The sequence below is a fragment of the Saimiri boliviensis genome, chromosome 14 (genome assembly GCF_048565385.1).
Source record: "Saimiri boliviensis isolate mSaiBol1 chromosome 14, mSaiBol1.pri, whole genome shotgun sequence".
In the NCBI taxonomy this organism is placed as follows: domain Eukaryota; kingdom Metazoa; phylum Chordata; class Mammalia; order Primates; family Cebidae; genus Saimiri; species Saimiri boliviensis.
Window position 1 is genome coordinate 35,576,656 of NC_133462.1, and position 22,841 is coordinate 35,599,496.

Below are 22,841 nucleotides of genomic sequence, written 5' to 3' on the forward strand. Positions count from 1 at the left end.
GCTCTTCTGGTTCTCCCCCACCAAACGAAGTTAGAAAGTTTAACTGAAAAGGGGCGCATGCGCAGTTTCCGTTCTTGGTCTCCTTTTGGCGCCCTCGGGCAGCGAGAGACCGTGAAAAATTTCCCGGCGACGCAGAAGATGCACGCCACTTCCGGTCGGGCTCCTAACAACGGGGGAGGCTGGTAACCAGGGTGGGGGGGATGGCGGAGCGGGCGCCGGAGCCCGAGGCGGAGGCTGAGGCGGGCGCGGGCGGGGAGGCAGCCACCGAGGAGGGCGCAGCAGGCCGCAAAGCGCGGGGCCGGCCGCGACTCACGGAGTCGGACCGGGCCCGGCGACGGCTCGAGTCCCGGAAGAAGTACGACGTGCGGCGCGTGTACCTGGGCGAGGCGCACGGGCCCTGGGTGGACCTGCGGCGCCGCAGCGGCTGGAGCGACGCCAAGCTTGCTGCCTACCTCATCTCTCTGGAGCGCGGCCAGCGGAGCGGCCGCCACGGGTGAGGGGGCCCGGCCCAAGGGAGGGAGGGAGCGAGGGAGGAGACGCCCCCAGCCCCAGCCGGTTGTGCCCCCGCCCCCTCCGTGTCAAGGCCCCGCCCTTAGCACCTGCGAGCCCCGCCCAGGAGCCGGGCCGCCGGCTTGGGTCTCTGACTGTCCGGTAGGGACTCGCCTGGCTTGCGGCCCTGCCTCCCATCGTTCCGGCTGCCCAATCCCAGGATGCACCTAGCCTCTCGACCCGCCTTTTTGAGCGCTTGGTCCCTCCCCTTAGAACTCTAGCGGCCCAATCCTGGGACTGGCCCTACCTCCAGGCCTTGTAACTACCCAGTCCCTGGAGCGGCAGCCCCGCCCCCTCAGCAGTCTCATCCTCCCCCGCTCAATTCCCCACCTGGCCTGGGACTCTGGACACTCTGGGGCACTCACCCCTGAACTTCATGAAGTTCTGGTGCCCCATCTGGGATTCCATATGGCTCCATTCCCACAACCCGTTTCAGCACACCCGGAGGACCCTTTACAACCTGGGCCACACTCTCCTAAACCTCCTAGTTCTGTGAAGCAACTCAGTCCAGGGAGACTCGGATAAAGAGGAGCTCCCGAGTTAGCTGGGCAGGTGGAGGGCAGAGAGGCCTGTCTTTTGTAGAGTAAATTCTCAATCTTGAGAAGGAGCAGTGTGGATGGAGTTTTTCCCTTCCTGCCTTTTACGTTGATGTGATGATTGAGTTAAAATAGGCAAAGAGCTTAGAACAGTGCCCGGCAGGTAGTGAGTTCCCTGAGTATTAACTGTTAGGAGAGTGATGTTTATTCCCTATCAAAAGCAGTGCTGCAAGGAAATCTTTGTTCTGCCCTGGTTTTCAGGTGCACATATTCACGTTTCTCTGGGGGGAGATTCTGAGAGTCAAGAATCAAACAGATCCTGCTGAATTGTACCCACCTTTCCTAGGACAGCAAGCTGGTTTATATGCTCAGGGGCAGGACTAGAAATGCTGGGAACGCAAAGATACCTGCCCCATGGAGCAGACATTCTGGTGGACAGAGTGGATGGCTTGTTCAAAGTCCTGGGTTTTTGTTTGTTTGTTTGTTTTTCTTTTTGAGATGGGGTCTCACTCTCTCACCCAGACTGGAGTGCAGTGTCATGATCATGGCTCACTGCAGCCTCAACCTCATGGGCTCAGGTGATCCTCCTGAGTATATGGGACCACAGGTGCATGTCGCCCCACCTGGCTGATCTTTGTATTTTTTTTTAGAGACAGAGGTTTCTCTATGTTGCCCAGGCTGGTCGCAAACTCTTAGGCTCAAGTGATTCTCCAGCCTCAGCCTCCCAAAGTGCTGGGGTTACAGCTGAAAGCCACTGTGCCCAGCCCTGTCTGTTTGTTCTTGAGACAGGGTCTGGCTTTGTTAACAAGGCTGGAGTACAGTGGCATGTTGATAACTCACAGCAGCCTCAACCTCCCAGACTCAAAGGATCCTCCTGCCTCAGTCTCCCAAGTAGCATGGACTACAGGTGCATCACCTCGCCCAGCTAATTTTTTAAATTTTTTGTAGAGACAGAGATCTCACCATGTTGCCCAGGCTGGTATCGAACTCCTTGGCTCAAGGAGCCTCCCTCCTCGGCCTCCCAAAGTGCTGGGATTACAGTTGTAAGCCACCGTACCTGGCAAAAGGCTTATTTACTGCAGACCAGAAACAGAAGTAAATAGTCCCTAAGAGAGAGATAGGGGTTATGGAAAAAACAAAAGTGAAATGAGGAGTGTGAGTTGGAAGTTAAAATAGGGAGATTTAGGTGGTCGCATTCAGAACATAGCATTTCAGTAAACACCTGAAGGAACCTACAAGGAACCCTGCGTGTCTCTGTGGAAGAGTTAAGGTGGAGGGAATAGCAGATGCACAGGCCCTGAGGCAGGACCTGCCTGTTTGTGTGCCAGGGACACTGAAGAGGATTGTATGGCTGGACTGCAACGAGTGAGGAGGAGAAGGGAAGACAAGGACAGATTGGTGACAGGAAGGTCATGCAGGGCCATGGAGAGGATTCCAGTTTTTCCTCTCAGTGAGGTGGGAGCCTTTTCTTAGGTGTAAGATTTTGTACAGAGAAAGAAGTGGCATGGTGTACCTTTATCCCGCCCTCTCCCACCCACTTTTTTTTGAGATGGAGTCTCGATCTGTCGCCCATGCTGTAGTACAGTGGCATAATCTTGGCTCACTGCAACCTCTACCTCCCGGGTTCAACTGATTCTCCTGCTTCAGCCTCCTGAGTAGCTGGGATTATAGGTATGTGCCACCAACCCTGGCTGATTTTTGTATTTTTAGTAGAGACAAGGTTTCACCATGTTGGCCAGGCTGGTCTCAAACTCCTGACCTCAAGTGATCTGCCTGCCTTGGCTTCCCAAAGTGCTGGGATTACAGGCTTGAGCCACCGTGCCCGGCCTTTTATTTCCTTTTTTATTTATTTATTTTTGAGATGCAGTCTTGCTATGTTGCCCAAAATGGTCTTGAACTCCTGGGCTCAAATGATTCTCCCACTTCAGCGTCCAGAGCAACTGGGACTACAAGTCACATACCACTGTACCCAGCCTGGGGTGTGTGTGTGTGTGTGTGTGTGTGTGTGTGTGTATTTTTTGTGTGTGTGTGTGATCTCAGCTAACTACAACCTCCACCTCCTGGGTTCAAGTGATTCTCCTGCCTCAGCCTCCTGAGTAGCTGGGATTACAGGCAGCCGCCACCATGCCCAGTTAATTTTTTGTATTTGTAATAGAGTTCATGTTTCACTATATTGGTCAGGCTGGTCTTAAACTCCTAACCTCAGGCAATCCATCCGCCTTGGCCTCCCAAAGTGCTGGGATTACAGGCGTGAGCCACCATGCTTGGCCTAGCCTGGTTTATATTTTAGAAGAAACTCTCTCTAGGATGTGTGCGGCTGGAATGATGGATGGGTTACACATTGTAAAACAAGGTTAGCCAAGAGTTGACAATTGGTAAAGCCGGTGATAAGTCCAAAGAGGTTCAGTCTACTCTTGACAACAATAAAAAATGAAAAGAGGGACGGGCACGGTGGCTCACGCCTGTAATCCCAGGACTTTGGGAGGCCAAAGCAGGTAGATCACAAGGTCAGGAGATCAAGACCATCCTGGCTAACACAGCGAAACCTCTTTTCTGCTGAAAATATAAAAAATTAGCCAGGCATGGCAGCTTGCACCTGTAGTCCCAGCTACTCGGGAGGCCGAGGCAGGAGAATAGCTTGAACCCAAGAGGTGGAGGTTGCAATGAGCCATGATCGTGCCACTGCACTCCAGCCTGGGTGACAGAGCAAGACTCCGTTTCAAAAAAAAAAAAAAAAAAAAAAAATTACTAATGGGATACTTTTAGACAAAACAGTCCTGAGTGTGGCATTCGCTCTCCTTGGTAAGGGAGGTGAGAGAAGCAGCAGCCCCAGGGCCAGTGGCAGCGCCCAGGAGGCCAAAGGAAGCATCTTTCGGGTCCAATGCTGTTGGGCCAAGTGAAACAGCAGTCACTGGTGACTGCGATGGGACACTGTGTGGCGTGATGGAGAAAAGCTCTGACTGGAGGATTTCTAGTGAGACGGAGGAGAGGACATGGAGACAGCGAGTGTAGACAACTGTGGCAAAGGGGGGAAATGAGGAAGGAGGCTGGGCGCGGGGGCTCACACCTGTAATCCCAGCACTTTGGGAGGCCAAGGCAGGAGGATTGCTTGAGCCCAGGAACTTGAGACCAACCTGGACAACGTGGTGAAACCCAATCTCTATAAAAAAAATGCAATACTTAGTTGGGGGTGATGGCGCATTTCTGTGGTCCCATCTGCTCGGGAAGCTGAGGCAGGAGGATCCATTGATCCCTGGAGGTCGTGGCTTCAGTGAGCTATGATGATGCCACTGCACTCCAGCTGGGGCAACATTGCGAGACCCTGTCTCAGGAAAAGAAAAAGAGACATGGGGAAGGGGCTGTTGGGGAAGGTCGGTATCAAAATGATTTTAATCCAATATAAGAGAAATAAGGCATATTTAGATGCTGGTGGGAATGAATGAGTGAAGATGGAAAGCAAATGACAGAGAACAGCAAAACCAAGACCTGAGGAGCCCCAATAACTGTGGTCCTAGATGCCAGTGGCCTCTGCTGCAAGTCAGAGAAGTGGCAGAACTTGGAGAAGCAGACAGGACAGGGAAGGCAGGTTGAGGGAGAAAGCCATGCCTTGGGGTTGGAGAGTGGTACTCGCCATGTTACACATGACCTTCTTTGGTCCTGTGCTGACTCTGTGTGGAAGGCACTGCTACTGTTTCAACTTGACACACAGGAAAACTGAGGCTCAGAGGGGATAAGACCTGCTTGAGGTCACACAGGCAAGTGGCCTGTAATCCTAGCACTCTGGGAGGCTGAGGTGGGTGCATCATGAGGTCAGGAGTTCGAGACCAGCCTGACAAACAGGGTGAAACCCTGTCTCTACTAAAAATACAAAAATTAGCCAGGCATGGTGGCACACGCCTATAATCCTAGCTACTCAGGAGGCTGAGGCAGGAAAATTGCTTGAACCCAGGAGGCAGAGGTTACAGTGAGCCACGATCATGCCATTGCACTCCAGCCTGGGTGACAGATTGAGACTCTGTTTCAAAAAAAAACAAAAAAGAGCTTAGTCTTGAACTTGGGTCTGGCTGATACCCAAGACTGTTCCCACTGCAGTGTGACACTCCCAGCCTCCAGCTGTGAGTGGGTGGAGGTGGCTGTGGACTTTAGGACTTGGGTTTGGGGCCGGGCACAGTGGCTCACACTTGTAATCCCAGCACTTTGGGAGGCCAAGGTGAGCATATCCCTTGATATCAGGAGTTCAAGAGCAGCTTGCCAAACATGGCAAAACCTGTCTCTACTAAAAGTACAAAGATTAGCTGGGCATGGTGGCAGACGCCTGTAATTCCAGCTACTGAGAAGGCTGAGGCAGGAGAATCACTTGAACCTGGGAGGCGGAGGTTGCAGTGAGCTGAGATGGCACCACTGTGTTCCAGCCTGGGCAAACAGACAGACTTGGGTTTTGGGTTGGGTGAGGGTCTCCACAGCCAGTAAGTCCCCTTGCAGGGGAGGGTAGAGCCATAAGAAGGGATAGAGTCACATGGGATGGGACGTGGAGGAGCAGAGCCCCCAGCAGGGGCAGAGCCTGGGCTAGGAAGGGTGGAGAAGCCCCAGGGTGCAGTCCTGGGGACCAGATGGGTATGGGGCTGAGAATTGTTAACAGGGCAGTTTTGCTGATAAGAGACACTAGACTGGTTGTCAGGATGTCTGTGGCAAGAGCAGGTCTGGGCCACAGCAGGGAGGCCAGTGTGCCAGGGGGCCCGGGCTCCACGGTGATACTGATAATCATAATGATCATTGTACTATTTGCTTATTGATGACTAAGTGACAGGGCTGCAGCATGACCAAGATCGTGTTTTGTTTGTTTTTAATTTGTTTCTCTGTTTTTGAGACACGGTTTCACTCTGTTGCCCAGGCTGGAGTGCGGTGGCGTGATCCCAGCTCACTGCAGCCTTGACATTCCCAGGCTTAGGTGATCCTCCCACCTCAGCCATCTGAGTAACTGGGACTACAGGTGCATGCCACTCTGCCTGGCTAATTTCTGTATTTTTTTTTTTTTTTTTGCAGTCAGAGTTTCACCATGTTTTCCAGGCTGGTCTCCAACTTCTGGCCTGAAGCAATCCACCCCTCTTAAGACTCTTAAAGTGCTGGGATTACAGGCATGAGCCATCAAGCCTGGCCTTTAAATATATATATATATATATATATATATGTATATATATATATATATATATATATGGGCCGGGCACGGTGGCTCAAGCCTGTAATCCCAGCACTTTGGGAGGCCGAGGCGGGTGGATCACAAGGTCAAGAGATCGACCTCGACCTAAGCCTGTTTTTCTTGCTCATTGAGGTGGCGATAATACTAGAACCCCCTCCCAGGGCTAGTGGCAGTCGGGGAGAGAGCCCAAACAAGGGACCTGGTGACACAGTGCTGGAGCTCGGGACAGGTACATAGAAGTTCAGATTTCTGGCTCGGTGTGCTGACTTATACCTATAATCTCAACGCTTTGGGGGGCCAAGGTTGGCCGATCACCTAAGGTCAGAAGTTCAAGATAAGCATGGCCAATGTGGTGAAACTCTGTCTCTACTAAACACACACACACACACACACACACACACACACAAATTAGCTTGGCATGGTGGCACACGCCTGTAATCCCAGCTACTCTGGTGCACACCTGTAATCCCAGCTACTCTGGAAGCATGAGACTCGCTTGAACCTAGGAGTCGGAGGTTGCAATGAGCTGAGATCACACCACCGCACTCCAGCCTGAGTGATAGAGCAAGACTCCTTCAAAAAAAACAGGAGAGGTGTTTCACACCTGTAATTCCAGCTACTCAGGAGGCTGAGGCAGGAAAATCGTGTAAATCTGGGAGGCGGAGGCTGCAATGAGCCAAAATAGTACCACTGCACTCCAGCCTGGGCGACAGAATGAGCCTCCATCTCAATAAAAAACAAAAAGCGCCGGGAACAGTGGCTCACACCTGTAATTCCAGCGCTTTGGGAGGCCCAGGCAGGTGGGTCACCTGAGGTCGGGAGTTGGAGACCAGCCTGACCAACATGGCAAAACCCTGTCTCTACTAAAAATACAAAATTAGCTGGGCGTGGTAGCGCATGCCTGTAATCCCAGCTACTCAGGAGGCTGAGGCAAGAGAATCACTTGAACCCAGGAGGTGGAGGTTGTGGTCAGCTGAGATCGTGCCACTGCACTCCAGACTGGGCAACAAGAGCGAAATTCCATCTCAAAAAACAAAAAGTTCAGATTTTGTTTCAGTGCACCATGACCAGTGGCTGTAGCCATTGTTGTTACTTACAGGTCAAACAGGCCCAGCGCTGGCCCTGTGTTCACCCTCACTGCCTCTCTCTGTTGCAGGAAGCCTTGGGAGCAGGTCCCCAAAAAGCCAAAGCGGAAGAAAAGTAAGTGGAAGCTTAGCCTCTGAGGGAGGTGGGGAGAGGTGGGAGTGGCGGGAATATGGAGATCGAGGCCCAGAGAGGCCTGGCAGGCCAGGTCACTGCCACCGGCAGCACAGTTAGAATCTGCAGAGCCAGACCTCAAAGCCAGGTGTGTGTGTCTCAGGCGCAGTGTGCTTGTGTTCCTCAGTCTCCTGCTCCCGGCATGGGAGTCGGTCAGGGGAGAGCAGAGCAGAGGGAATAGCTTGTGCAGAGCCTGAAGGGCAGACGGAGCAAGGCACTGGTGGTTAGAGGAGAGGTCTGGAGGTTATCTCTCCTGTCCTGCTGGATACCAGTCGGTGGGAGTCTGAACAGCTACGGTCTGCACAGCTCTGAGCCCTGGAGCTGGGGGTCCCAGGCCATGTCCAGCAAGGTGAAGGCCCCCTGGTGGCACTGAGCCCCTCCCCTTCTTAGGATGCTTCGGAGGTGGGGGTGACCTATGACCTTGACCCTGAATCCTCAAGGGATTGCACTCCTCAAGGGATGAGCTCCTTAAGGGTTGAGGAGCACAATAAGGAGGGAAAGGGCTGGGCTAGAGGCGGCTGTCGGCGATGACTCTATTGCCCTCATGGTTGGAGACCCTGGGTGCATTCCCTAGACCCAGACCCCTCTTCTGGGCCCCCTCTTCATCTCCCAGCCCAGAGGGCAGGGTTGGGGGGCATGCTGTCACCCCACTTGGCCGAGGGACCAGGGCCATCACACAAGTCACAGATACATTTCCTAGCACTCACTGTATGCCCAGCCTTGTTCTGTGCCCTGGTAATGTCTTCACTCCCTCCCTCCTACCTGGCAGCCCTCAGGGATGGGAATCCCTTATTTCCCCCAGCTCAGAGGAGGCACCTGGGGCTCCGAGAAGCCGAGTCACTTGCCCAGAGCCACCCAGCTGGGAAGGGGCAGAGCCAGGATTCAAACCCAGGCCGTCTGGTTCCACCATGCTCACCCCTTACACAGCGTTCTCTCATGCAGCCAATGTTCTTGGAGCACCTACTGTGTGCCAGGCCCTGGCTGGGGGCACTGGGGGTACAGAAGGAACAAAACAGCAGTGTTCCTGCTCTTGAGGAATCGACATTCTGGTGGGAGAGACAGTCAGGGCACATGTAAACAAATGGCCACAGATGGCATCTAGGTACTACCTGGAGAAAACAGACCACAGTGACTGGGCAGGGTGTGGCCTCTCAGAGGTGAGCGCATTTGGGGGAGACCTGAGTGATGTGGGGAGGGAGCAAGACAGTTATCTGGAGAAAGCAGGCACAGCCTATGCAAAGGCCTTGAAGCAAGGCCACACCTAGCCCACTCCAGGAATAGTGAGGAGGCCGTGTGGCTGGAGTAGAGTGACCAAGCTGGTAAGCGCAGTGAGGTGACAAATCACAGTGGACCTTGTGGGCTGAAAGGAGGACTTTGGCTTTTACCCTGAGGGAGGTGGTCTTGCTGTGTCACCCAGGCTGGAGTGCGGTGGTGCAGTCTTGGCTCACTGCATCCTCCACCTCTGGGGCTCAAGCGATACTCCTATCTCAACCTCCCAAGTAGCTGTGACGACAGGCATGCACCACCATGCCTGGCTAATTTTATTTTATTTTATTTTGAGACAGAGTCTTGCTCTGTCACCCAGGCTGGAGTGCAGTGGCGTGATCTCGGCTCACTGCAACCTCCACCTCCCGGGTTCAAGCAATTCTCCTGCCTCAGCCTCCTGAGTACCTGGGATTACAGGTGCGAGGCACCATGCCTGGCTAATTTTTGTATTTTTAGTAGAGACGGGGTTTCACCATGTTGATCAGGCTGGTCTCGAACTCCTGACCTTGTGATCCGCCCACTTTGGCCTCCGAAAGTGCTGGGATTACAGGTGTGAGCCACCACGCCCAGCCAAATTTTTGTATTTTTAGTGAAGACAGGTTTTCATCATCTCAGCCAGGTTGGTTTCAAACTCCTGGCCTTAAGTGATCTGCCATCCTCTGCCTTCCAAAGTGCTGGCATTGAAGGTGTAAGGCATTGTGCTGTGCCCTTGTTGGGGATTCTGCGCAGAAGAGGGACCAGACTTGACTCGGGTGTTGACAGGCGCCCCCTTGAGGCTGTAGGGGGTGGTTAGGGCAGGAGCCAGGGAGTCCTGGGCCTGAGGGCTGCGCTGGTCTAGGCGATTGATGAAGATTAGAACAATAACAAGCAGCTAACAATTATGCACCAACTGTGTGCCAGGCTCCACTGTTTATATGACTTAACCAATTGAACAGTCCTGTTAGGGGTGCCTCTCCTCTCTCAACCTCAGTTTGCCTCTCTAAACTGGGTACAGGCCTGGATGGCACTCAGGAGGCCCTCCCAACTCATGGGACCCATAAGGCCCAGGTGGTTCAGGCAGCCGTGTCACCATGGTCTGAGCCCTGCCCCTTACACTCACCCCTCAGCCCTGTGTCCACAGGGCGGCGACGCAATGTGAACTGCCTGAAGAACGTGGTGATCTGGTACGAGGACCACAAGCACCGCTGCCCGTACGAGCCGCACTTGGCAGAGCTAGACCCCACCTTCGGCCTGTACACCACAGCCGTGTGGCAGTGTGAAGCTGGCCACCGCTACTTCCAGGACCTGCACTCGCCCCTGAAGCCCCTCAGCGACTCAGACCCTGACAGTGACAAAGGTGGGTCTGTGAGGCGAGGGCACACGGGGGGCCGCCCATGTCTGGGGGCTTCTTACCAGCCCTAGGCCAGCATTGCAAACAGAATAGCAGCCACAGTGGCTCTGGCTCTGGCTCTGGCACTGGGACAGAGCGGGGACACGGTGGGCCAGGCTCATCCCTTCATGGCCTTGACCTCTTTGAGTCCTTACAGAACCCCAGTGAGGAGGCAGTCCCTCCTTACGAAGCAGTTTGCCCATATGTGCCCAAGGCCAATCCCCGGCAGGGCTGGCTGAGGGCCCAGGAGCCCTGGCTTGGCAGCTGGGGTGGGGGCAGGCCTGCTGGGGCAGGGCTCGGCCCCACAGCGACACGGCCGCCTGAACCATCCTGGCCTTATGGCTCTGTAGGCTGAGATGCCCTCTTGAGTCCTGGCTAAGCTGGCTGCTACCTCCTTTTTGATTTTCTCCGGCTCCCAGTCCCATTCTCTCACTTTCTGCCTTTCCAGGCTTCGCTTCTTGCTGTCCCCACTTCATTCTGTTCCCTTCCTGGTCCCCATTTCTCCTCCCTTGAGCTGCCTTTGTCTCTTCCTTCCTTGATGTTTCATTTTCTCTGTCTCATCCTCCCTCTCTCTCTTGTTTCCTTTCATTTCCCTTTCTCCTCCTCCCTCCCACCCTCGAGGTCCCTGCCTCTCTCCTTCCCATCCCATGGGGCAGCCAGGAAGGATTTAGTGAGGGAGGCCCAGTTGGCCCTGGTGGGTGGTGAGGGGGCTGCCTGCGGCCTCAGGGGTTTGGCATTGGCTAGAAAAGGAGTGTGGGGCCTGCTGCCAGGCGCCCCGTCAGGGCTGAGGGTGGGGCAGTCACCGGGGCTGAGCCGGTGCTGGCTGGCATCTTGGAGCAGGTGGCATCCCAGCTGGCCAAGGGGAAGCCGGGGGCGAGAGGTGTTCTGGGTGGGTGCCCCCACCAACAGCCATCCCACCAAGGGTCGGCCAGGCTTCCAGCATGCCGTGGCCCTTTGGCCGCCCTGTCCTGTGATCTGGGACCTGCCTTCTGCCCTCCTCTGCCTTTTACTGTCGTCCTCACTGTGTGCCAGTCCTAACCCTGCACCGAGCTGCCCTGAATCTTCCCCATGGCCTTGTCATCAGCCCCACTTGTCAGTTGAGGAACCCTAGGCCCCAGGAGTGATCTGACTGGTCCATCTGGTGATGGGTCAGGCTGGGGTGTGGGCTGCACCCAGACCAGCTTCCTTATGCCCCAACTCAACTTTTTCTTTTTTATTTAATGTAATTAAATTTATTTATTTATTTTTGAGACAGCGTCTTGCACTGGTTGTGCAGGCTGGAGTGTAATGGTGCGATCTCAGCTCATTGCAACCTGTTTTCCAGATTCAAACAATTCTCCCGCCTCAGCCTTCCAAGTAGCTGGGATTACAGGTGTGCACCACCACACCTGGCTACTTTTTGTAGTTTTAGTAGAGATGTTTGTAGTTTTAGTAGAGGTGTCGGCCAGGCTGGTCTCAAACTCCTGACCTCTGGTGATCCAGCCACCTTGGCCTCCCAAAGTGCTGGGATTACAGGCGTGAGCCAGTGCTCCCAGCCTCAACTTTTTCTTTTTATTGTTTTTGAGACAGAGTTTCTCTCTGTCGTCCAAGCTCGAGTGCAGTGGTGTTATTTATCTTGGCTCACTGTAACCTCCGCCTCCCGGTTCAAGCAATTCTCTCATCTCAGCCTCCGCAGTAGCTAGGATTACAGGCATGAGCCACCATGCCTTTCTAATTTTTGTATTTTTAGTAAAGACAGGTTTTGACCACATTGGCCAGGCTGGTCTTGAACTGGGACAGAGCGGGGACCCTCGAACTGGCTGAGGGCTTCAGGGGCGAGTGCAGTCCTCTGGTCTCAAGTGATCCTCCTGCCTTGGCCTCCCAAAGTGCTGAGATTATAGGCATGAGGCACCGCAGGTGGCTAACTCTATTTTATTTAATTTATTTATTTTTGAGACAGAGTCTTGCTCTCTTGCCAGGCTAAAGTGCAGTGGTGTGATCTCGGCTCACTGCAACCTCCACCTCCTGAGTTTAAGTGATTCTTCTGCCTCAGCCTCCCAAAGAGCTGGGACTACAGGTGTGCACCACCATGCTCAGCTAATTTTTATATTTTTAGTAGAGATGGGGTTTCACCATGTTGGCCAGGATGGTCTCGATCTTTTGACCTCGTGATCCGCCCGCCTTGGCCTCCCCAAGTGCTGGGATTATAGGCATGAGCCACCACACTTCGCCTTTATTTTTATTTTTTTACTTTTTTAGAGACAGGGTCTCACTCTGTTGCCCAGGCTGGAGTGCAGTGGTGCAGTCATAGCTCACTGCAGCCTCCAACTTCTGGGCTCAAGTGATCTTCCCACCCCACCCTTCTGAGTAGCTGGGAACACAGGCATACACTAGCACAGCCAGCAATTTTTAAAATTTTTTGTAGAGACAGGATCTCACTATGTTGCCCAGGCTGGTCTGAAACTCCTGGGTTCTGGTAATCCTCCTGCCTTGGCCTCCTAAAGTGCTGGGATTACAGGCATGTGCCACTGTGCCTTGCCCACAGCTATTTTAGTGCTGTCATTACCTGGGGAGAAGTCTTCGATCAGCCAGACTTAGCAGATGCTGCAGTCACGTGGACCCAGACGCTTCCTCTGGCCATTCCCTCTGCTCACTGGGTGACTGCCCCCTCCTTCAGGATGGTGCCACGGTGCTCGCCCACCCTGCAGATTATAAAACAAGGGGAAATTGTTTAGAAAGAGAGTCTGATCATCCTTATCACCAACCCTGCTGCCACCCCAGGTCTATCAAGAGTGGGCATCTCACTTCGCTGAATGAATGGTACTGAGATAATAACAATAGGAAACTTACAGGATGCCTACTTTGAGCCCCCTACTGTCCTAAGCACTTATACATATTTATTCATTAAAGACCCAAAACAGCCAGGTGCGGTGGCTCACAACTATAATCCCAGCACTTTGGGAGGATGAGGTGGGCTGATCACCTGAGGTCAGGAGTCTGATACCAGCCTGACCAACACAGAGAAACCCCGTCTCTATTAAAAATACAAAATTAGCTGGGCATGGTGGCGCATGCCTGTAATCCCAGCTACCTGGGAGGCAGAAGCATGAGAATCACTTGAACCCAGGAGGCAGAGGTTGCAGTGAGGTAGGATCAGGGAACTGAGATTCGTTCATTTATTGGAACAAACCCTCACTGTGCACCAAGCAGCTTTCTTAGCACTGGGGTCTCTGCACAGGGACCCTGCAACCTTATGGAATTTACATTCTGGAGAGGAAATGCAGCAGGATAAACTAATAAAAATACAGAGTGTAGGCCGGGCACAGTGGCTCAAGCCTGTAATCCCAGTGCTTTGGGAAACCAAGGCAGGATTGCTTGAGGCCAGGACTTAGAGTAACTGTCTAGGTGACATAGTGAGACCCCATCTCTAGCCAAAAAATGAAAAAGTGTGGCATAGTGGTGCACTTCTCCCAGTGATTTAGAAGGCTTGAGCCTAGGAGCTCGAGGCTGCAGTGAGTTGTGACTGTACCACTGCATTCCAGCCTAGGCAACAGAGGGAGACACTGTCTCAATCAATCAATCAATCAATCAATCAATAAAATATAGGCCCCGTGTGGTGGCTCACACCTGTAATCCCAGCATTTTTAGAGGCCAAGGCAAATGGATCACTTGAGGTCGGGAGTTCGAGATTAGCTTGTCCAACAATGTGAAACACCGTTTCTACTAAAAATAGAAAAATTAGCCAGGCATGATGGCGTGTGCCTGTAATCCCAGCTACTCAGGACACGGAGGGAGGAGAATCACTTGAATCTGGGAGTTGGAGATTGTGGTGAGCCAAGATCACACCATTGCACTCCAGCCTGGATGACAAGAGCAAAACTCCATCTGAAAAATAAAATAAAATATAGAGTGCCCTGTAAGGGGGTACGTGCTTTGGGAAAAAATAAAGGAGGGAAAAAGGAACTATTTGAGGCAGAATGGTCAGAAAATTCCCCCTGAAAAAATGCCCTTTGTTGAAGGTTCTGATGGAGGGAAGGGAGGAGCCTTCTCAGGTGTCGGACAGAAGAGAATTCAAGCAGAGGGAATGACAGGTGCAAAGGCCCTGAGGCAGGAACCTGTCCAGCGTCTCCAAGGATGTTAGGAGAGAAAGCAAAGGCAGTCGGTAATTGAACACCTCCTGAAACAGACACACTCTAGCTCTCATGACATGGCACAGTAGTTTGTTTCCCACATACAAAGCCTGGTGCTTCCAGCCTGCAGGCTGCCTTTCGTTCATGGACTCAGGTTCTTTCCTTCCTGTGGCTCCAGCCTCCTTCTGGGTCCTGGCTGGGTGGTTGGGGAGAAAAGTGGAGGTTCAACTTTGAAAGCACCTGTCCATTTGGATTCCATTGACTGGGACTCAGCCACATGGTGCCACATTTACCTGCAAGGGATGCTGGGAAATGTAGTCTGTGCTGGTGCCAGGTGGAGAGGGGTTTAGTGAGCAGCTGGTCTGCATCTTTCACAGGAGGTAAGGAGCAGGTTGTCAGGAGCTGGGGACCCAGCAGAAGGGACTGCACTGGCCCTGGCAGGGGGATGGAGGGGCCATGACTAGCAGCTGCAGGGGAAGTAAGAGAAGCGGTCAGGCTGCAGGTGGATATATTTTGGATGCAGCACCAACAGGTTTTGCTGACAGATTGGAAGTGGGTGTGAGAGAGAGAGAAATCAAGAAGAGCCCCAGGACTTTGGCATGAGCCACTGGAGGGACAGAGCTGCCATCCGCTGAGTCAGGGACACCCGTGAACAGTGCAGGCTTTGTGGCAGGGAAGATTCAGAGCCCAGCATTGCAGATCTGAGTTTGAGATGCCTGTGAGACCCTCAGATGGAATAATCTGGAGCTCGACAGGAAGGTCTAGGAAGGGGCTGCACATGGAGTCACCAGGCCATAGGTGGTTATAGTATTAATAAGAATAGATACTTGGCTGGGTGAGGTGGCTCATGCCTGTAATCCCAACTACTTGGGAGGCTGAGACAGGAGAATCACTTGAACCTGGGAGTCAGAAATTGTAGTGAGATTGTGCCACACTGCACTCTAGCCTGGGCGACAAAGCAAGACTCTGTCTCAAAAAAAAAAAAAAGAATAGATACTTGGCTGGGCACAGTGTCTCAAGCCTGTAATCCCAGCACTTTGGGAGGCCAAGGCAGGCAGATCACCTGAGGTTAGGAGTTCCAGACCAGCCTGGCCAACATGGCAAAACCCTGTCTCTACTAAAAATACAAAAATTAGCCGGGCATGGTGGCATGTGCCTGTAATCCTATCTACTTGGGAGGCTGAGGCAGGAGAATTGCTTGAACCTGGGAGGTGGAGGTTGCAGTGAGCTGAGATGGTGTCACTGCACTCCAGCCTAGGCATCAGAACAAGACTCTGTCTTTAAAAAAAAAGAAAAAAAAGATAGATACTTTACTGTAGTTCCAGTGCTTTGGGAGGCCAAGGAAGGAGGATCCTCCAGACCCGGAAGTCAAGACAAGCCTGGGCAACATAGTGAGACTTTGTGTCTAGAAAAATTTAAAAATTACCCTATCATGGTGGAGCGTCTCTGTAGTCCCAGCTACTTGAGAGGCCGAGGCAGGAGGATCTCTTGAGCCCAAGTGTTCGAGGCTGTCATGAGCTATGATCAAACCACTGCACTCCAGCCAGGACAACAGAGCAAGACCTCGTCTCTGTCTTTGTCCTGGGTTCCTGGTACAGAGCTCCCAAAACCCTTTAAATTTCCCAAGTGATAGGAGTGTTTTTTGTTACTCATAATAAGCCCGCTAGGAACACCCCTGAATCTTTGCTAATGAGGTGACTCCCAGTGGGGCTCCTAGATAGCTTCTGGATGTGGGCTGGTTGCCAGGAAGACCAAACACAGGATCAGAGAGGGATCTCTCAGCGCCACCCCCAGTCCCCAGGGACTGAACAGGGAGCTGGAGACAGTTATAAAAACTCTTGCCAGACACAGTGGCTCATGGCTCTGATCAGGAGTTCAAGACCAGCTTAGGCATCATGGCAAAACCCTGTTTCTACTAAAAATACAAAAAATTAGCTGTGCGTGGTGGTGCACGCCTGCAGTCCCAGCTACTTGGGAGGCTGAGGTAGGAGAATTGCTTAAACCCAGGAGGCGGCGGTTGCAGTGAGTCGAGATTGTGCCACTGTGCTACAGGCTGCACAACAGAGCAAGGCTCTAAAACATGAGAGGCTGGGGCCGTGGTGCCCCCTGGAGAGGGATGGAAGACCATACCATCCCCCATATCTTACCCTGTACCCTTCCATTTGGCTGCCACTGAGTTGAATCCTTTATAATAAAGCTATAATCGTAGGTAGAGCCATTTTCTGAGTTCTGTGAGTTGTTCTAACAAATATCAAACCTGAAGACGGGGTCACGGAAACCCCCCATTTATAGCCTGTTGGTCAGACATACAGGGTAGCCCAGGACTTGCAGCTGACATCTGAAGTCCGGGCAGTCTTGTGGGACTGAGCCTTTAACTTATAGGATTTGATGCCCGCTCCAGGAAGATAATGTAAAAATGGATTGAATTATTGGACACACAGTTGGCACTGAGAATTGGAGTGTGGCCTTTAACCCCATCAGCCTGGGCAAGGCTGGGGGTGCAGTGAGGTGAGCGCTGAGGAGAGGCCTCAGCCCTAGCCTTCCAGGCCTGCAAGAACCAAAGAAACTTGGAAGGAGCCACCAGGAGGGGCCCAGTGCTGGCTGGGCACAGTGGCTCACACCTGTAATCCCAGCACTTCGGGAGGCCGAGGCAGGAGGAGCCCTTGAACCCAGGAGTTTAAGGCCAGCCTGGGTAGCGTAGCAAGACCTGGTGTCTACTTGAAAAAATCGGGGCTGGGTGAGGTGTCTCACACCTGTAATCCCAGCACTTTGGGGACACTAGAGTGTGAGTCTGGGGACCAAGAGAGGAAAATGTCCCCCGGAACAGGGGTATTCAGCTGGGTCAGTCATCTTGGAGCAGTCATGGGCAGTGGGGGCTGAGAGGTGACTGCTGTTTGGGCAGTGAGAGGGTCACAGTGTCCAACCCCTGGAGAACCCTCAACGAATACCAAGTGCTAGCCGGGCACAGTGGCTCACGCCTGTAATCCCAGCACTTTAGGAGGCCGAGGTGGGAGGATCCCTTGAGCCCAGGAGTTCAAGGCCAGCCTGGGTAGCATAGCAAGACCTGGTCTCTACTGGAAAAAATCGGAGCTGGGCGAGGTGTCTCACACCTGTAATCCCAGCACTTTGGGAAGCCCAGGCAGGCAGATCGCTTGAGGTCAGGAGTACCAGCCTGGCCAGCATGTCGAAACTCTTCTCTACTGAAAATACAAAAATTAGCTGGGTGTGGTGGTGTACGCCTGTAGTCCCAGCTAATCGGGAGGCTGAGGCAGGAGAATCACTTGAATCCAGGACGCCAAGGTTGCAGTGAGCTGAGATGACACCACTGCACTTCAGCTTGGGTAGCAGAGTCTCTTGAACAAAAAAAAGAAAAAAAGAAAAGAAAAACTAAACAAATACCAGCGGCTGCAGCTACCATAACCATTCTCTTTCTTCTGTCCCCACAGTGGGCAATGGGCTGGTGGCCAGCAGCTCTGACTTGTCTGGCTCTGGCTCTGGCTCCGACTCTGAGGAGCGCCCTGAGGGCCAGCCAGTCAAGGCTGTAGCGGCGGCGGCGGCAGCAGTGACGCCCACCAGCCCAGTGGGCAGCAGCGGGCTTATCACTCAGGAGGGCGTGCACATCCCCTTTGACGTCCACCACGTGGAGAGCCTGGCCGAGCAGGGGACCCCGCTGTGCCCCAACCCAGCAGGCAGTGGGCCCGAAGCTCTGGAGACAGTGGTGTGCGTGCCAGTACCCATGCAAGTGGGTGCGGGCCCCGGCGCCCTCTTTGAGAACGTGCCTCAGGAGGCCCTGGGTGAGGTAGTGGCCAGCTGCCCCATGCCGGGCATGGTGCCTGGCTCACAGGTGATCATCATCGCAGGCCCTGGCTACGACGCTCTCACAGCTGAGGGCATTCACCTCAACATGGCGGCAGGCAGCAGTGCCCCTGGCGGTGGCCTGGGTGAGGAGGTGCCCTGTGCCATGATGGAGGGCGTGGCAGCCTACACCCAGACAGAGCCCGAGGGCAGCCAGCCCAGCACCACGGATACCACTACTGTAGTGGGCGTCGAGACCAAGAAAGGTCTGGGGGACCTGCCATGGCCTCTGGCCAGGGGTGGTTGGGCCTGGGAGGGACTGGGCGAGGAGTGGCCCTCCAAGTGGGCACCTCAGCAGGATTCGTGCCCCGCGGACACCACCCTGTGTCCACCCCGTAGAGAAGGAGGACCTGTGCTTGCTCAAGAAGGAGGAGAAGGAGGAGCCCGTAGCCCCAGAGCTGGCAACGACGGTGCCTGAGAGTGCAGAGCCCGCAGCAGAGGTGGACACGGGGGAGCTGGACGGCAGCGACATGTCAGCCATCATCTACGAGATCCCCAAGGAGCCCGAGAAGTGGGTGCCAGGGCCGGGCGAGGGTGAAGGCGAGCTATAGGAGTGGCCAGGCCCCCAGCCTGCCTGGTGCGGGAGCCCCAACCTCATGGGCCTCTTCCCCTCCAGGAGGCGGCGGAGCAAGCGGTCGCGGGTGATGGACGCTGACGGCCTGCTCGAGATGTTCCACTGCCCATACGAGGGCTGCAGCCAAGTTTACGTGGCCCTTAGCAGCTTCCAGGTGAGGCTGCCACCCAGAGTAGCCTGGGCCAGGCCCACAAGGCCCAGGTCATGGCACCACCAGGACGTCCTACCTCTAGTTTACCCCTTGGAGTTTGACGAGGTGCCACTGAAGGCAGAGACAGGGACTTGTCACATCTCACACCTGGCATGGGAGGATGCAGCAACTGGCCTTTGAATGTGCCATGCCATGCTTTGATTAAGCATATATTAAGCACCTAGTACATGCCAGGCCTGCAAGCTAGAGCCAGTAAGTTAAAGAACGGAAGAACAGAGGAATGAATCAGTTGAGACTGCCTGTTGATCTGCGGACAGCCCTCAGATCCAGTCCCAGTCCTGCCGCTGCCCACCTGTGAGACCCTGGCCAAACCACTGAGCCTGGAACCTCAGTTTCCTCATCCATTAATTGGGCCCTTCACAGAGTTGACGGATACCCCAGTCCAGAGCTTGGCACATAGTAGGTGTTCAGTAGAGCTGCCCTTTGACCCCAGTTGTGCCCCTGGGAATCTCAGAGTTGAGCAAGGGTAGCTTTCTTCCCTCCTCCTGGGGAGGCCAGCCCCAGCCTGCCTTCCAGCTGCCTTCATCTTTCCCCACCCCCCAGAGCCCGTTCAATGGGTCTACGGGACCCACTTCTGCCCATCTCGTCCCCAGAACCACGTCAATCTTGTTCATCGGAAAGGGAAGACCAAAGTGTGTCCTCATCCTGGCTGCGGCAAGAAGTTCTATCTATCCAACCACCTGCGGCGGCACATGATCATCCATTCAGGTCAGGCCCTGGGCCAACTGGTGCGTGAGCTGGGGACACAGGGGAATGGGATAGGGGGCCTGGGAGCCTGGGAGCCTGGGCCCGGCCGGAGGGTCAAAACCCAGTGCTGGGTTCCCTGGCAGAAACCCACAGGACTGCATCCCTAGGAGCCTCTTGCCTGTGCTCAGTAGGCTGTAGCTACCTGAGCCACAACAACGGGACTGTTACCAATCAATCACAGGAGGGGGGTGGGGCTGGCTATCTCCCCTCTTATCCCCACAACCGTATGAGCAGGTCTCATGCAAGATTAAGATACCACCTCGGCTCTTCCAGATTGGAACCATAGCAGCACCTGGGGCCACAGGCCAGAGCCAGTGCCCACCCAAGTAGCAACAGGAAGGAGAGCTGGGCAGAGAGGGGCAGCTGGTTTGGGACTGGGCTTCTGTTTCTGCTTGTGATAGAAATGCTGGTCTTCTTTGTGGGCTGGGGACACAGTGAGGGCCAGAGCTTCTGCTATCTCGAGAGGTCAGAAATTTGGGGTGCTGTTTGTTGTTTCTTTTCATTTTCTTTCTTGTGTGTGTTGAGGGGGTTATTTTTTGCAAGGGAGTCTTGCTCTGTTGCCCAGGCTGGAGTGTGATCTTGGCTCACTGCAGCCCTCTGCCTCCCGGGTTCAAGTAATTCTGCTGTCCCAGCCTCCCAAGTATCAGGGATTACAGGCGCCCAACACCATACCCGGCTAATTTTTGTATTTTTTAATAAAGATGGGATTTTGCCATGTTAGCCAGGCTGGTCTCCAACTCCTGCCCTCAGGCGATCTGCCTGCCTCGGCCTCTCAAAGTTCTAGGATTACAGCTGTGAGCCACCAAGCCTGGCAGACTTTTTTTTTTTTTTTTTTTAATGCAAAATTATTCAAAGTTCAAATATGGGGGATAAGGCTGGACACGGTAACTCACGCCTGTAATCTCAGCACTTTGGGAGGCTGAGGCAGGTGGATCACCTGAGATCGGGAGTTTGAGAACAGCCTGAACCAACATGGAGACACCCTGTCTCTACTAAAAATATAAAAATCAGCCAGGCATGGTGGCACATGCCAGTAATCCCAGCTACTTGAGAGGCTGAGGCAGGAGAATTAATTCATACCGGGAGGCGGAAGTTGCAGTGAGCCGAAATCATGCCACTGCACTCCAGCCTGGGCGACAGAGCAAGACTTCATCTCGAGGGGAAAATAGCAACAATAATAAAAAAAAATTGGGGACAAATTCAGAACCATGTTGGCTTGGCAGTTTGCACCCTATGCCCCTCAGGTACTCAAGTTCGAATCTCAGCTCTACTTGATTGTGTTTCCCAGCAGTCGCAGGGGAAGAACGTAGGGTTCCCTGGGTTTGGTCGGTCTGCACTTGCAGACCTGGGACATGCAAAGAGACAGCCTGCTGCTCCTGCTAACATCAGAGTCTGCAGCACATCAGTGATACTCCATAGCCCCCTGCCCGAATAGCACCGTCCTCAGCCTCGGTCCCTACCGCCCCCAGGTGTCCGTGAATTCACCTGTGAGACCTGCGGCAAGTCCTTCAAGAGGAAGAACCACCTGGAGGTACATCGGCGCACGCACACCGGCGAGACCCCCCTGCAGTGAGTCACAGGCCGCCCCGAATAGCTAGAGGATCGGGAGGGAGGGGATTCCAGCAGGTCCGGGAGCGCTCTGCCCCGACGAAGTGCCCGGGCATGATTCCACCAGTGCTTGGCCCTGTAGGGCCCCACCCCACCCCACGGTGCCCAGCCCACTCTGACCCCACCCCGTGCTGCCACGGGCTCCCGGCAGGTGCGAGATCTGTGGCTACCAGTGCCGGCAGCGCGCGTCGCTCAACTGGCACATGAAGAAGCATACGGCAGAGGTGCAGTACAACTTCACGTGTGATCGCTGCGGGAAGCGCTTTGAGAAGCTGGACAGCGTCAAGTTCCACACGCTCAAAAGCCACCCAGACCACAAGCCCACTTGACCCACCTGACCACTGACCGCCCCTATTTATTCGTCCGCTCGGACACCAACCACAACCAGGCCTGCCGGGGCCTGGACTGCTGGGAGGGCCGCCCAGACCGCGGGCCGGAAGGAGGCGCGCCCGCCCCACCTCAGGGCTGGGCCCCCTGGGCAGGTTCCCCACCCAAACCCACCGCATCCTTCTCTGAAGCTGGTGCCTGGGGCTGCATTGCTGGAACTGTGTCAAGAGAGCAGAGCGAGATTAAAGAGCGAGAAAGGAGATGCCCTTTTCCTGGGCCTGAATAATTTGGGGTGCCAGGTCCCTGTCTTGTCTCCAGCCTACTTGATCCCTTCCTGAGCGAGGCCGGGCAGGGGGTATGCCCCTGGTCCGGGCAGCCCCACACAGCCCCTGATCCCACAGGATGAGGTGGGGCTTGGGGTCTGGGGTCTCTAGGCATCTCCCAGAACTCAGGACCCTAATGCCCACTCCTCCGGTCTTACAGAGCACCCATCTGCCACACTCAGCGAGCTCCGAGATGAGATGGGGGAGGTGTTCAGCAGTTCCCTAAATGAGAAACATCTGCAGCAAGTGACAAGCAAAAGAGAGTGATGCGTTGTTTTCCGGGGATGCTGTTGAGGTCGGTGGTCAGGAAGGGCCTCGGAGGAGGTGGCATTTGCGCATAGGCCAGAATGACAAAGATCTATCCCTGAAGAGAAGTGGGGGAGGAAATTCTCAGGCCAGAGGAACAACCAGTGCTGAAACCCCAAGGTAGAACCAGCTCGGCGTGTTCCTAAAACAGGAAGCCGCGGGGGGAAGGGGAGTTGGCAGCGCCTGCCCTGGCCCCATTTCCCGGAGGAGGATGCTGAGGCCGCCTCCTCCTGCGGGCCGCTAGGGAGAGGGGCAGGGAGCGAGGCGCGGCCACCAGGTGGCGCGCGAGTCGCGTAGGCCCGGGTGGCCGCAGCCACGTGACCCTGGGGACCGCAGCCGCGAGTTCAGGCACGTGCCCAGGAGAGCCCTGTGGCGCCACGCGCAGATTGGCCCCGCCGGCTCCTCACCAGCTCGCTCGGGTGGGGCGGGGCCCCAGCTACGCCTGTTTGCGCTACGGACCGGGGGGCTACCCTAGGCGGGGACAAGAATCGGCAAGGACGAGCGAGTTCGGCCGCTGGGGCCGCCCCCGCGAGCTCCCTTCCCCCCTGAGGCAGGTCCCCTCCGCTCTCCCAGCACAGCCGGAGCCGGCAGGTTTCCATGGGAACCG

At 54.5% G+C, this 22,841-nt stretch overlaps 1 protein-coding gene across 4 annotated transcripts; it reads left to right on the top strand.

Annotated features, from left to right (window-relative positions):
- Nucleotides 1-7: 7 nt before the first annotated feature.
- Nucleotides 8-21,891, top strand: ZNF653 (zinc finger protein 653). 4 transcript variants are annotated; one of them, XR_012513444.1, is made up of 9 exons: nt 8-493; nt 7,439-7,482; nt 9,926-10,141; nt 17,730-18,344; nt 18,478-18,649; nt 18,755-18,866; nt 19,467-19,631; nt 21,140-21,201; nt 21,430-21,444. XR_012513444.1 is itself a non-coding variant. In XM_039466499.2 (9 exons), exons 1-9 carry the CDS (start codon nt 201-203, stop codon nt 21,605-21,607), a joined length of 1,845 nt encoding a protein of 614 aa, XP_039322433.1. In that variant the 5' UTR covers nt 8-200; the 3' UTR covers nt 21,608-21,891. The 4 variants fall into 4 exon arrangements, 3 of the variants coding, with proteins under 3 accessions (XP_039322433.1, XP_074240702.1, XP_074240703.1); XM_039466499.2 differs by having other exon boundaries at nt 19,517-19,631; nt 21,140-21,239; nt 21,430-21,891; XM_074384601.1 differs by having other exon boundaries at nt 19,517-19,631; nt 21,430-21,891.
- The last annotated feature ends 950 nt before the right edge of the window (nt 21,892-22,841 follow it).